We start from the raw sequence: 15996 nt of genomic DNA on the forward strand, positions 1-15996 counted from the left end.
TATAGGCCTGTTTGCCTCTGAGTCTTGGGCTCTCCAACAGGCCTGGTCCAGCAGCCAAAGGAGCTTGGCCAAATAGAAGCTCAGACGATCTAGGCATGCTGGGGAAGGGCTTCGGAAGTCAAAGCCAGGAGAGGGGGTGGGCACCTCTCCTCCCCAATCCTTGCTGCTGGCAGCCCTCCTCCAAGTCTGCCCCCATCTTGGAGAGACTGTAGAAGAGCCAGTCCTAAATCTAATATGGAAGCCATCCTAGAGAGACAATTATTACTTAGAAACATACTTGAAACAGTCCCTATACATTATTTCAGTGTATGAACATACATCAACAGTTAATCCATAAACACTGGGTTGGGCAAGAAACTGTAAACAGTCTTTGTTATGCAAGAATTTGCATCACTAATCATATTAAATGGAAAACTCAGATTTCCACTGGTCTGGTGCCACTGGGGCACCCACCAAGCTGTTGTGGGATTATTCTGGGGAGTCCCTGTCAGAAGTCCTGTTATGTCTGCCTTTTTATCCTTCCAAATCTGCCTTTGAAGAATTGTGGGTGGTCCAGCCAGCTTGACTAGTGTTTCCTGTGCAGAGTAGAAGAATACACTGTGGTGTTTCAGCCCTTGGGGAGGGGTGGTGAGAGTACTGGGCATGCTTTCCTTGCTTGTTTGGTGCAGCTGGGTTGCTCTCCAAGCTGCCATGGAGTTACTCTGGGGAGTGCCTGTTGGAAATGTTGTCATGTCTGCCTGCCTTTGCATCACTGGTCTGGTGGGGCTGGGGTGCCTGCCAAACTGTTGTGGGGTAACTATAGGGGGCTACTGTTGGAAGTCTTGTCATGTCTGCCTTTCTGTCCTTCAGAACCTGGGGGAGCTGTGAGCATAGGGGAGATGCTTGCATTGCTTCCAGTGTCTGGCAGGGCGGGGGGTGGGGTGGGGTCTGCCCAAGTGAAGTTTCCTTGTGAGCTTGGTGTCACTAGCTTGTTCTTGAGCCATTCCATAGACTCCTTGCTGTAACTGCAGGTGTCTTCCAGACAGAGCTCTGGGGAGACCGTTTTTTAAGAGGTCTATAATTGGAACCGCAGAAATGTAATCTGTCCCCAACTTGGAGAGATTGTAGAGGAGACAGGGTGAAGTTTCCTGTGTGTTTGGTGTGTGTAGCTTGCAGGGGTCCATTCCATACATTTTTGAACATGTGCTTGGCATTTCCCCCAAAAACACTTTCCTAGCTTGACCTTAGTCCTGTTGAGTTTGCACTGCCACAGCGGCACTGGTTCTGCTGGGCTTGCAAAAAATGCCCCTCACCTTCTGTTTCTACTGCAGAGATTCTCAAGGACCTTGGTTCTGTTCTGCTATTGTCCTTGCTTTTTTTTTTTTTTTGCTGTTTTCCTCCCTCTCCATTGGAAACTATAGAGGATGGGAGAACCTCCTTTGGGTGGTTATAACTTGGACCCTGTAAAGTCAATCTCCACCAAACTTGGAGGACAGGTAAAGGAGAGTCATCCAGAGATCCCCTTTGTTTGGTGCCTCTTATGTATGTGCTTTAAAGAACATAAGAGAAGCCATGCTAGATCAGGCCAATGGCCCATCCAGTCCAACACTGTCACACAGTGGCCAAAAAAAATTATATATATATATATATATATATATATATATATATATATATATATATATATATATATATATATATATATATATATATATACACACACACACACACATACACACTGTGGCTAATAGCCACTGATGGACCTCTGCTCCATATTTTTATCTAACCCTCTCTTAAAGGTGGCTATGCTTGTGGCCGCCACCACCTCCTGTGGCAGTGAATTCCACTTGTTAATCACCCTTTGGGTGAAGGACTACCTTTTATCCGTTTTAAACTGTCTGCTCAGCAATTTCATCAAATGCCCACGAGTTCTTGTATTGTGAGAAAGGGAGAAAAGAACTTCTTTCTCTACTTTCTCCATCCTATGCATTACCTTGTAAACCTCTGTGTCACCCCGCAGTCGACGTTTCTCCAAACTAAAGAGCCCTAAGCATTTCAACCTTTCTTCATAGGGAAAGTGTTCCAGCCCTTTAATCATTCTAGTTGCCCTTTTCTGGATTTTCTCCAATGCTATAATATCCTTTTTGAGGTGCGGCAACCAGAACTGCACACAGTACTCCAAATGAGACCGCACCATCGATTTATACAGGGGCATTATGATACTGGCTGATTTGTTTTCAAGTCCCTTCCGAATAATTCCCAGCATGGCGTTGGCCTTTTTTATTGCAAACGCACACTGTCTTGACATTTTCAGTGAGTTATCTACAACGACCCCAAGATCTCTCTCTTGGTCAGTCTCTGCCAGTTCATACCCCATCAACTTGTATTTGTAGCTGGGATTCTTTGCCCCAATGTGCATTACTTTGCACTTGGCCACACTGAACTGCATCTGCCACGTTGGCGCCCATTCACCCAGCCTCAACAGATCCCTTTGTTTTTTTTTTTTTTTTTAATAAAAATTTTTATTGTTATGTATTCCACCACCAATCCACCTCTGTGAGAGTCCCAGGCCATAGATACATTATAATAATCCATAAATTTATAACTATTAACATTCCGTCCAAATACAACTCCGTCACTCTATTTAAACATCTTATCCATTCATTTTCTTATTAACCAACCAATCGTCTTAAATTGTTTAAACTTTTCCAAATATCTCACCATCTTCCTAAACCATCCCTCCTCCTGTTCCCTAACCTTTAATCCATTCATTCTTCGTATCTTCATCGTTAAATACTCCAAAATAATTATACTATTCATTCTATCCCTCCAGTGATTAATTGTCAATTCCTCAGCTTCTTTCCAATTCCTTGCTATCACTTGTCTTGCTGCTACTAACATCAAATTAATCCATTTACTATCCTCTTTTGATCTTAATCCCACACCATCCAAATTAATAATTGCCATTGCTTTGGATATACTTATTTTCCATCCCATAATCTTTGTCATCTCTATGCCAACCTGCATCCAGAATTTTTTCACTAAGGGACAATCCCACCACATGTGACTGAAAGTTCCAATTTCTCCACATTTCCTCCAACAATTTTTACTCCCTGATTTAGAAATATAATACATCTTAATGGGTGTATAATACCATTTCTGTATCATCTTCAATCCCTGCTCCTGCACTAACCTAGATGTTGTAACAAAGGGAGGTAATCTAAACATCCTCTCCCAATCTTCATCTAAAATTTTATCTCCAATATCTGTTTCCCAATGTTCCTTCAAAAATTCTCTCGGGGATTTCCCTGTACCTAATAAAATCTTATACAATTTTGAAACTATTTTTGACTTATCTTCTCTATACTCTTTCACCAATTTTTCAAAGGGAGTATTAATTCTTTTACCAATATTTTTAAGTTCTTCCTCCTTCAGCAATGAGGAGATTTGACTTTTTAACAACCAATTAATATTATTCAAAATATTATACTCCTCTTTCTTCACCCCATCAGTACCCCAAACCTCTTTCAATTCTTGAATCGTAATCCTCTTCAGTTTATCTCCTACTTCCTTTGACAGTGATCCCCTTAATGGAGCAAATTTATCATAGTACCACATTTTAATAATAGATGATATCTCCGGAGCGAGTTCTATCTTCCACTTCTCCCATACCCTACTGGGCCCTATAAAGGTTGATAATTTATCACCTATCTTCTTCCTCCTTTTCGTTCTATCAAATAAACTTTCCTTTCCTCCTACTACCTCTAAATTTTCCTTTTCTATCCCGTTCAGCTCTTCTCCTAACTCTCCCTCCAACCAAATCATTAAGTGCCTTAATTGATATGCATCATAATAGTAAATTATATTGGGAATCCCCCATCCCCCATCTTTAATACCATAATATCTATACCTATTGGCTGTCCTTGGTTTCTTTGATGCAAAAACAAATCTATCTATATCTCCTTGCCATCTCTTCAGTACGTATTCTGGTATATGCCAAGGCAATACATAAAATAAATAAGTCAACCTAGGAACTAGAAACATTTTAACCATGGCATTCCTTGTACTAATTGACTCCTTCCTCTTCCTCCAGTCTCTCATTTTAACTTGAATTCCACTCCAGATTTTTTTATAATTATACTCAAATATTTTTTTAATATTCCTAGGAATATTAACCCCTAAATATTTCACCATTTTATTTGCTATGGGAATACCCAAAATTTTTGAAGCTGCTAATTGTAACCCTGGTTTTACATTAACACACATCATTGAAGATTTTGAAAAATTCACTTTTAACCCTGACACTTCCTCAAATTCCTGTAGTATCTTTTTTAAAGGTGCCACTGCGGGCTCCACATCCTTAATTGTCACCATCATGTCATCTGCATACATTGTTAAGAGATTCCCATCTATTTTCCCTTTCCCTGGAACTTCAAAGCCTATAATTCTTTTATCCTTTTTTAATTTATTCACTAACGGTTCCAATGCTAAAATAAATAACATAGGGGATAAAGGGCATCCCTGCTTCGTACCACTCAATACCTGAACATATCCCTCTACTGAACCACCAACTCCTATCAACGCCTTAGATTTAGAATATATTGCCTCAATCATATTTTGAAATTTCTCCCCAAACCTATACTTTTGAAATATAGTCTTCATGTATGTCCAATCCACAGAATCAAAGGCCTTATAAATATCCAACGCCAAAAGCGTAAGCGGCAAATCCTTATTTTTAGCTAAATAAACCATACCCATCACCTTCCTAACTGCCTCTACTAAATATTTTTGAGGCATAAACCCAAATTGCTCTTTCCCTATCAATTGTGCAATACATTTTTTGAGTCTCATTGCCATAACCTTTGCAAATATTCGATAATCCATATTGGTGATTGAAATTGGCCTATATGAATCCCTTAAAGTCTGATCTTTCCCAGGTTTCGGAATTAACACCAATCTCGACTCCAACCATGTAGGCGGTGTAGGAGATCCATCCAAAATTCCTTGAAACAATTCAGTCACATGAGGCACCAATATATCCTTAAAATGCTTATAAAATACCGCATTAAAACCATCCAGTCCGGGTGCAGATTGCATATTCATAGAATCTATAGCCATCTTAACTTCTTCTTCCGTTATATCCTTATCTAATTCTTTCCTACTATCTTCACTTAATTCTAAAAATTCCAACCCCTCACAGAATTTTTCTATATCTTCCTTTTTAATCCCTTTGTTTGCATACAATTTGTTATAGAATTCTATAAAATTCTCCAGTATCATTTTAGGTTCAGTTTCCAAAAACCCTATATCGTTCCTGATTGCCTTAATATTTTTCCTAACCTGAAAATTCTTAATTTTATTTGCTAAAATTCTTCCTCCTTTCCCTTCAAACTCATAATACTTCTGTCTGTTATACCATAATTTTAACGTAGTCCTATTAACATCCAATACATTCAACTCTTCCCTTTTCCTAATTACTTGTTCTTTATCCTCCTTCTTCTTAGATTTCCTAAATTTCTCCTCCAATACTCTAACTTCTTCTTCTACTTCTTTAATTTTCCTATCTTTACCCTTCTTCAATCTCACCAAATTCTGTATACACACACCTCTAATAGTGGCTTTCATTGCTTCCCATACTATTGTTAATGAAGTATCTGATTTCCTATTCTCTTCAAAATATCTTTCCATTGCATTTTTAATGTTACACTTACTTTCTTCATCTGCCACTAACCATGGATTAAACTTCCAATTATACGATCTATTACAATGACCTATTTGCAAAAAGGCTGAAACAGGGGCATGATCAGTAATCTTAATCATCCCGATCTCCATATCTTTTACCCAATTCCTCATTTCTTGAGAGACTAAGATTCCATCTAATCTTGAGTAAGTTCCATGCACGGCAGAGTAAAAAGAATATACATCATCATTAGGAAACATTTCCATCCATGATTCTAGCAAACCAAATTTCCCGTGGCATGCTCAGCTGAGAGGAAGACGTGTTTTGTTTGAGCTCCCGGTAGAATGCTAAAGGGAATTAAGTATTCCTTCTTCTGGTGATAAAAATAACAAAGCCTTGAAGACTTTAAAATAAGTCGGTGATAGTTGTGAAGTGGGAGTCTGGAAGTTGGCCATAGGCTAAAGTTAAAACTAATTGGTGCTGAGAGAAACGGCAATGGCGACCTCGGACTCAGAAGTTGAAAGTGAAGATAAGGTAATGAAACCAAAAGACTTTCAATTAGAAGTTAAGAGGGCTGTGGAAGCTGCCAAGAATAGCATTATTAAGGCAGTATCAAAGATTGTGGATGAAAAAATAACTAATTTAGCTGAGGCCGTTGAAGCCATGGCAGAGACTGTGAATAGTGCATGGGAAATGGCGCAGCTAAATGAGAAGAAAATTAACTTGTTGCAAAAACAGTCCAGACAGTTGAAAAAGCAAAATAAATACCTTAAAGATAAACTGATGGACTTGGAAAATCGGGCCAGAAGGTCAAATTTGCGGTTGAAAAATATTCCAGAAACGGAGGACATGGATAATGTGATTAAATGGATGGCTGAAATGCTCCCAGACTTAGGAATTTCAAGGGAAGATTTGGATCGTATTCATCGAGTTGGGAAGCAGACAGCTGAGTGGAGGTGGCCGAGAGATGTGATAATGTGTTTTGGAAAATATACATTAAAGGAGCAGGTGCTTAAAGGCATGAAGGCCTTGGATAGGCAAGATAAGTTACTGTATAATGATAAAAAAGTGTTGGCTTTTGAAGATTTATCACAGGAAACAATCAACAGGAAGAAAAAGTTAAGAGTGTTTACCAAGGTGCTGCAGGATAAAGGAATGAAATACAGCTGGAGAATGGCACCCTTTGCTCTGAAAATGGTGCATGAAGGAGTAGAGCTGTTTGCAGAAGATCAGAAGCAGATGGAGGAGCTATTTAAACGTGTGGGACTGCAGCTGCCTAAGGATTACAAGCATTCCCCTGACTGGGACTCAGAAGGGGAAAATAGTTTGGAAGAGCAAATGGGGAACACTCAGAAACAGAAGAAGAAGAAAAAGGAGGAAAAAAAGACTTGGGACTTCAGGGAAAGGACTAAGACTAAGAAATGATTGAGGGAAGATGGATTAAGGAAGAAGGAAAGAAGATAGAAGGACCGGAATAGCTCAACATGAACAGTTTTTTTGGTTTTTTTTTTTTAATTGCTGCTGTTGCTCTTTTTGAGTTTACAGTGTGGGAGAGATGTCTTTTTTCTCCCCCCCCCCCCAATATGGATGTTAGTGGTAGCTGGATGTCTGATGTGTTTAGTGGTAGGATTGGGAAGAAGATGTGTAGATGGTGGCTGATTGGGATGATGTTGGTATGTTTGGATGGTGTGATTGGGGTATGGATGGATAATTGGGACCTAAGGGGTGAATGGGTGGAGTATGAATGGAGTAAGAAGGTGAGTGAATGCATATTGGGTAGAATTCTTTATACAAGAAATATGCCACGAGCATTGGCATATTGCATTTTTCTTGGATGGGTAGAATTGGTAATGGAGGGTAGGTGGAGGGTAGATAAGCAACATCAGGTGGGGTTGGTTAAGGGTGATTGGGGTTTAGAATTCCAGGCTGGTAGAGAACAGAAGAGATATGGGGAAGAGCTATGGTTAGGTATAATATGATAAAAAATGTTAATGTTATATGTACAACTCTTAATGTTAGAGGGCTAGGAAATCCAGTGAAACGGGCAAGAGTTGGGAGATATATTCAAGAGTTAAAAGCAGATGTGCTGTTCTTGCAGGAGGTATATAATGGGGGGGAAAGAGAGATGAATTTCCCTGGATTTGGGAAAGGTAAGAAATTTATTGCTCCAGGCTCCTCAAAGAGCAGAGGGGTGGGAATAGTATTTAATTCTAAAATAGATTTTGTTGCAGATAAAGTAATGAGTGATAAGGATGGAAGGTTTATTTTTGTACAGGGTCATTTGGAGGGAGAGCCGGTGGCTTTAGCTTCTTTGTATCTCCCTAATGTGCATCAGTTGAATGTATTGTATAGATTTTTGCAGAAGTTTGAAAAATTTTCACCCTATACTAAAATAATAGGGGGGGATTTTAATATTAACTTGCAGGGGAAAGGTAATGTTAAAAAAAGGAAGGCAACAGATCCCTTTGGAGTTCCTCACAATTCTCTCTGGTTCTCACCACCCTGAACAATTTAGTGTCATCCGCAAACTTGGCCACTTCACTGCTCACTCCCAACTCTAAATCATTTATGAACAAGTTAAAGAGCATGGGACCCAGTACCGAGCCCTGCGGCACTCCACTGCTTACCGTCCTCCACTGCGAAGACTGCCCATTTATACTCACTCTCTGCTTCCTATTACTCAGCCAGTTTTTGATCCACAAGAGGACCTGTCCTTTTACTCCATGACTCTCAAGCTTTCTAAAAAGCCTTTGATGAGGAACTTTATCAAAAGCTTTCTGGAAGTCACGGTAAACAACATCTATCAGGTCTCCTTTGTCCACATGTTTGTTCACCCCCTCAAAGAAATTTAACAGGTTAGTGAGGCAAGATCTTCCCTTACAGAACCCATGCTGAGACTTCCTCAATAACCTGTGTTCATCAATGTGCCTACTCATTCTGTCCTTGATAATGGTTTCTACCAACTTTCCCGGTATTGAAGTCAGGCTGACTGGCCTGTAATTTCCCGGATCTCCTCTGGAACCCTTAAAGATGGGGGTGACATTTGCTACCTTCCAGTCCTCAGGAACAGAGGCAGATTTCAATGAAAGATTACATATTTTCGTCAGGAGATCCACAAGTTCAACTTTGAGTTCTTTCAGAACTCTCGGATGTATGCCATCTGGACCTGGTGACTTATTAGTTTTTAATTCATCTATCAGTTGTAGGACCTCCTCTTTTGTCACCTCAATCTGACTCAGGTCTTTCAACACCCCTTCCAAAATTAGTGGTTCTGGGGCAGGCAAAAAGTTCTCATCTTCCACAGTGAAGACAGAGGCAAAAAATGCGTTCAGCTTCTCAGCCATTTCCCTATCCTCCTTCAGTAATCCTTTTACCCCATGGTCATCCAAGACCCCCACTGCCTCCCTGGCTGGTTTCCTACTTCTAATATATTTGAAGAAATTTTTATTCTTGGTCTTTATGTTTTTTGCAATATGCTCCTCATAGTCCCTTTTTGCCTGCCTGATCACAGTCTTGCATTTGATTTGCCACAGCCTGTGTTCCCTTTTATTAATCTCACTTGGACTGGTTTTCCACCGCTTAAAGGAGTCCTTCCTACCTTTTACAGCTTCCATTACTTTGTTTGTTAACCATGAGGCCTTTTTTTATGCCTGTTTGTGCCTTTCCTAACTTGTGGTATGTATTTTATCTGAGCTTCTAGGATTATAATTTTAAATAGTCTCCAAGCTTCTCCAAGGGTTCTGACCGTATTTACCTTTCCTTTCAGTTTCTTCCTCATCTCAGAGAATTTACCCCTTTTAAAGTTAAAAGTGGTTGTGGCGGTCTTTTTGGGCAACTCCCTATTTATACAAACGGTGAAATCAATAACATTATGGTCACTGCTCCCAAGTGGCGCAATCACTTTTACATCTCTCACCAAGTCTTGGGCATTACTTAGGACCAAATCCAGGATCGCCCCACCCCTGGTAGGTTCTGAGACCATCTGCTCCATAGCACAGTCAAGACCAGAACACATATTGACCCAATCAATCTGCGGGTAGTTAAAATCACCTATTACAACACAGTTTTTACGTTTAGCCGCTATCTTTAAGCCTTCCATCATATTATAATCATCCTCTCTCTTTTGATTTGGTGGGCGATAACAAACTCCCATAGCTAAATTTCCTTTTGGGCCCTCTATTTCAACCCAAAGCATTTCTAAAAGGGAATCTAATTCTCTGACCTCAGTCTTACTGGACCGTATATCCTCTCTGACATACAGAGCCACCCCACCTCCAACCCTTCCCTTCCTACCCTTCCGATATAACTTAGATCAAGGAATCACCGTGTCTCACTGATTCTCCTCATTCCACCAAGTTTCTGAAATTCCCACAATGTCTATGTTTTCTCCCAACACTAAACATTCCAATTCACCAATTTTACTTTGAACACTTCTAGCATTTGCATACAAACATCTATAATTTCCCAGGCAAGCTAGGCCCGCCACCTTCCTCCTGCCGCTTCGAGACTCTGGCAGACAGTTCATACTGTTTGTCACCATCACAGTGGACAACTCTGATCCGTTACCCGGTAGAAAAATAGCAGCCAACACTTCATCTCTTTGAGACGAGTTCTCCCGAACCAGAGACATTTCATCTCCTGTCGGCTTTCCCCCAAGATTTAAGATTAAAAAGTGCTCTGCCACCTTTTTGATTTTAAGCGCCAGCAGCCTGGTTCCATCCGGGGACAAGTGGAGACTGTCTCTTTTGTACAGCTCCCACTTGTTCCAAAAAGCATCCCAGTGCCTAACAAACTTAAACCCTTCCTCCCTGTACCATCGTCTCATCCACATATTTTAATTTGTGCCTGTCTCTCCAGCCCTGCACGTGGAACAGGTAGCACTTCTGAGAAGGCTACCTTGGAGGTCCTGGCCTTAAGTCTCCCGCCTAGCAGCCTAAATTTTCCCTCCAGAACCTCACGACTGCATTTCCCCACATCGTTGGTGCCAACATGCACCACAACCACTGGCTTCTTCCCAGCACTGTCTATCAGCCTATCTACTACACGCGTAATGTCCGCTACCTTCGCACCAGGCAGGCAAGTCACCATACGGTCACTACGCGGTTTCGCCACCCAGCTGTCTACTTGCCTAAGGATCGAATCACCAACTACCAACCGCCCCCCCCGTCCTGCCCAGGGATGGTTCCTTGGTGCGAAAGGGTTCCCGCTCACCAACCGAAGAAGAGGTCCCTTCTGACGGCGCATTCCCCTTATCCTCAGCACGGTGCCCTGTTCTCTCTCGACCCTCATGCTCTCTGGCAGCAACAGGGCTGCTACATTCAGAGCGGAACAAGGAAATTAGGGATCTGGGTTCCTGGTCCTTAGAGAGCCCCTAGGCGAAGAGCCACAGGCCAAGAGCCCTTTAGCTCTCTGGCAAGGCGCAGCTTAAAATGCAAAGAGGGTGGAGAAGAGACACTCCTAAGCAATCAGCAGCAATCACGCTCAATCACTCTCAATCACTTTCACCTTTAGTCCACTCAACCAAACAAACAGCAGTTCCCCAGCTATCACAACTCAGAATTTTAGGCAGTCCCACAAACCTTAGAATGTCCCACAAACCTTTCAAAACTCAGAAACTTCTCCAACTGTCTCAGCTATCAGAGCTGCTCTGCTCTCTTCTGCTCTCTCTCAGACCTCTGTGAGCATGTACTTCCTGCCGGCTCATTGGAGCCAGGAAAGCAGAGCTTGGGGACTGTATAACAATGGGTAGTGGGAGCCAAATACCTGCCGCCCTGCACCAATCACAGACCCCTGCCTGTTTGAATGAACCAATAGCAGGCTAGTGTGGGAGACTAGAGTTGTATATAGGTTTGGCCCACAGGCCCTTAGACAGTCTTTGCTGGAAGCAGCCTTCATCATGCTTCCCTTAATAAAGAGCTGTCCTCACTATGATCTCGTCTTTGCAATGTTATATTATAGTGCCTCTAGTCCATTCTATACCCTCCTGAACCTGTGCCTCATTTCCTCGGATAGCACCTCCCTGAGAGGAACCTTCTTGGGGGGATGTCACTCGAATCCTGTAAATCCAATTGCCAGCTTGGAGGGCACATAGAGGAGAGTCAGTGGAGATTCCCTGCAAGTTTGGTCTCTCTAGCCCACTATGGGGCTGTTCTGCCGCATCACAAACCACATAAAGCAAAATGGTTTATCTAGTGTAAAAAAGTTAATGATGGTCCATGGTTTGTGAACCATGCATGCTGTGAACCAAACCACATTTTCTTGATTTGTGCCCTCCTTAATAATGCTTATGTTTACTTAGAAGCAAGTTACAGTAGTACAACTGGATTTACTTCCACCATAAATGTATATAGGATTGCTGTTCCAGTTACTTTGGTCCTACACTTTACCTGTATTTCATACATATATAGCTGTTGCCCCATTATCTTTTGAAGGTTTATGAAACAAAATACATTAATTATGAGGGGACTGGATGTTGCTCAAAGAGTTAGGAAGCATGTTAGACAGATGCTACATGGAGGGCTATCTTGGGCAAACAAAGTACAAAGAAACAGATGACATCCAATCATATTTCCTCTAGGTGAGTCATGCACGCTGTTATCACTGACGAAAGCTAAGAAATTTCCCAGCTCAGTGCCTGGGAGGATTCAACAAGACAGGTTATTCATTTTCTTTGAAACTGCTCACAGGGCACGTTCAAACATGTTAACTACACTGATGTCTGAAAGAAGGAAGTGATTGTAAGAGGGACAGACTAATCTATTGGAAATGAACGAATAAGTACCATTTCTGGGCATAAAAAGCCAATGAACAGGATACTCCTAAGGACCATCGCTTTATGGCCTAGCAGTAGTAAAGATCAGAAAGATGAAATGTAACAGTGAAGAATTCAGATGACTAATTTTTATATTAGCCACATAAAGGCCTTTTAAAGTTTTTTTACCATTATGTGTGTACATGCAGAAATGCAGTTTTAAATGTACTTTTACCATGCTTTGATTAGCAGAAGAACACAAATGTGGAGTCACAGTGATAATAATACAAATTAATGGCAACACACACTGTGAAAAACAATATCATTCTATTCTGCAAATACTCTAATTTAATCCCTTATAACAAATTGTTACAAAAGATTAAATTTATTAACACAATCCACCAGAAGGTAAATCCATATACACAAAGCATCAAAGTGCTTTCATATACACACGCACACATCCATCCATCTAAAAATTCAACTGGTACAAACTTCACTCAGCTATGCTGGCTGCGGGACTTGCTTCAGCAGCTAGTGGCTGCACAGAAATGAGAAAAGCAGCAACAGTTATGGACTCCAGGTAAAAAAATCCATTCCAAATTTTAAATTCTTCCTCAAGCCAAATAGCTGTAAGTTTCTTTGTATCTGGAACCAAATACCCGCTTCAATATTTGCACAAGTCACACTTCCCAGCACTTTCACAGTCAGCATAAGCCATAGTCTTCAGTATGACAAAGTTGTCAAGCTATTTGGTATGAAGAAGTTCGGCAATCAGCATGACAGCATAAGACCCAAGAGAAATCTGAGATTTGCTGTTCAAATGTTTAGAAATGCCTTCCTTTTTCTGATTCATGTGGATCTGAGAGATTTAGGATTGAATTATAGAGTGTGACATTCTCTCGAAACCAAGATCCATAGTTGAGTCATCTCTTCCTACATTACAAGAAGATAACATTACACCACGAATCATATCACAGACACACTGAAGACAGCTAGTCAGTAAATGTGCTGGAAAGAGGAATAAACTGTGCGGCAGTTACAAGTAAAGGTATGCTTCCAGACTACTGATAGGAGGAAAGCAAGTGTGGATGAAACAGTTTGATATTCTTTGGAAGGATCTGGATTCAGCACCTCAGTCATGCTTCATCATTCCCTGAGGTTGGTGCAAAAAATATGCTAACATAAAGAATCATTTTGAAAGGAGGGATTTGTCTTAATGTTAACAAGCATAATGGGTTTCCAAGGTCCTAGACCAAAAACAATCTAGATAAAGAAGTAAAATAAAACTTAATGTAAACTTGCTTGTTGTCTGTAAACTATCTAAACTGGAGTATTTAAAAATTTACTATTACTTTTGCAAGTAAAAAGTATCATGAATCCACTTGGGACTGTGCCATCTAATGATAATTGTTCATCCAAATGGACTAGAACAGGGGTGGCCAAGCTTCCTTAATATAAGTGCGACACAGAGTAAATGTGGGATGTTTGTGATATGAATGTCAGATGTCTGAGAGCCACAAGTCAGGAAGGAAGGAAATAGATGGAGGGAGGTGGAAAGAAGGCAACTTTAAATGCATTCTTCAAGCCTCCAGCTGGCTTTACTTGGAAAACTGATTTAAAGAGACAAATGCCTTCTCCAAGCCAGCCAGTCACTCCCCCAGGCTCTCCCCTGCCTCCCCCGCAGCCCTGTTTTTGCCGCAGCCGCTCTCCCTGGGCTCTTCCCTGCCTCCCCACAGCCCCGTTTTTGTCGCCATCACTCTCCCCGTGCTCTTCCCTGCCTCACCCAGTCTCCCCGTAACCCCGTTTTCACCACTGCTGCTCTCCCCAGGCTCTTCCCTGTCTCCCCAGGTATTCCCATGGCCCCGTTTTTGCTGCCGCCGCTTTCCCTGGGCTCTTCCCTGCCTCCCAAGCTCTCCCCACAGCCCCATTTTTGCAGCTGTCGCTCTCCCCGGGCTCTTCCCTGCCTCCCTGCAGCCCCATTTTCACCCCTGCCTCCCCCCTTCTCCCCATGGCCCCGTTTTCGCCACAGCCGCTCTCTGCGGGCTCTTCCCTGCTTCTCCATGTCTCCCCTCAGCCCTGTTTTCGCTGCCGTCACACTCCCCATGCTCTTCCCTGCCTCCCCCGGTCTCCCCAATGCCCCGTTTCCACCACTGCTGCTCACCCCAGCCTCTTCCCTGCCTCCCAAGCTCTCCCCACAGCCCCATTTTTGCTGCTGTTGTTCTCCCCCGGCTCTTCCCTGCCTCCCCGCAGCCCCATTTTTACCCCTGCCTCCCCCTACCTCCCTGCAGTCCCATTTTTGCTGCTGCTGCTCTCCCTGGGCTCTTCTCTGCCTCCCCCCACCCCGGTCTCCCCACAGCCCCGTTTTCACCCCTGCCTCCCCCCCCCCCCCCGCTCTCCCCACAGCCCCGTTTTTGCCACTGCCGCTCTCCCTGGGCTCTTCCCTGCTTCCCCTGCAGCCCCATTTTCTCCCGCTGCTCTCCCCGTGCTCTTCCCTGCCTCCCCCATCTCCCTGCAGCTTCATTTTTGTTGCTGCCGCTCCCTCTGGGTTCTTCCCTGCCTCCCCGGTCTCTCCCCACAGCCCGTTTTTGCCGCAGCCGTCCCCAGGCTTATCCCTCCCTCCCAAGCTCTCCCTGCAGTCCCGTTTTCGCCGGAGCTGCTCTCCCCGGGGTCTTCCCTGCCTCTCCCGGTCTCCCCACTGCCCCATTTTTGCAGCCACCACTCTCCCACGGCTCTTCCCTGCCCCTCCCCCCCCCTTTTCGCCGCTGTTGTTCTTCCTGGGCTCTCCCCTGCCTCTCCCGCTCTCCCAGCAGCCCCGTTTTCGCAGCAGCTGCTCTCCCCACCCCTATAAGAGAGAGAGAGAGAGCATTCTGGGGCTGGGAGGCTGGCTGCAGCAAGAAGCAGCCAAGTCTCCACGCCCCCCCCCCCATTTTATGTCCTGCCCCCCCCCCCCCCCCCAAATTCTGGCTAAGGGGCTGAGTATGACAGTACTAAAATCAAGTTTTGACTTTTTAAGGCTGAGACCACTGGATTTGGGAAAGGAAGGAGTGTACTGATTAGATCAGCTATACCAAATTATTTCTGCTCTGTGTCTGGAAAGAGAATTAATGCATATTTGAAAAAGTCAGTCATTTATATCCCTAATCAAATGTATTCCAGCATAAAGTTCACTTCATAGATGAGATAAGCTTTGAGGAAAACTCATTCTAGAATAGATCTGATTAGCCTTTAAAGTGTCACCTGACATCAGTTTGTTTGAACAGCTACAAATTTAACACAGCTACCCCGATTAGAGCAAAGTTTGAGTCCAGTGGCACCTTTAAAGCCCACAAACTTATTCTGAGCATAAACTTTTTTGTGCACGCACATGGAAACATGCCCAGAAAAGACCAACACGGCTACCCCCACCCAAACCTACCGATGTGGAATCATATACTCTAGCCTAAAAGCATTTGCCCCCGAGGTCGGCTCTTTGGATTTCAGGGCAAAGCACTCCGTGCCTGCTCCACGAGCCCATTCCCAGATTATTCCACTCATTCCAACGCCTCCCAAACTCGCTGCGCTGCCGTTCTCTTTTCGGCCCGTCCCCCGA

At 43.0% G+C, this 15996-nt stretch overlaps 1 protein-coding gene across 1 annotated transcript in view; it reads right to left on the bottom strand.

Moving 5' to 3' along the window:
- GUCA1B (guanylate cyclase activator 1B) overlaps positions 1-15972 on the bottom strand; it is a 66463-nt gene extending 50491 nt beyond the window's left edge. Inside the window, exon 1 of the mRNA XM_060231249.1 lies at positions 15823-15972. Coding sequence (XP_060087232.1) covers positions 15823-15941 — 119 coding nt within the window. The 5' untranslated portion in view covers positions 15942-15972. The remainder of the gene's footprint in view (positions 1-15822) is intronic.
- Positions 15973-15996: the final 24 nt, after the last annotated feature.

The sequence above is a fragment of the Heteronotia binoei genome, chromosome 2 (genome assembly GCF_032191835.1).
Source record: "Heteronotia binoei isolate CCM8104 ecotype False Entrance Well chromosome 2, APGP_CSIRO_Hbin_v1, whole genome shotgun sequence".
Classification (NCBI taxonomy): Eukaryota; Metazoa; Chordata; class Lepidosauria; order Squamata; family Gekkonidae; genus Heteronotia; species Heteronotia binoei.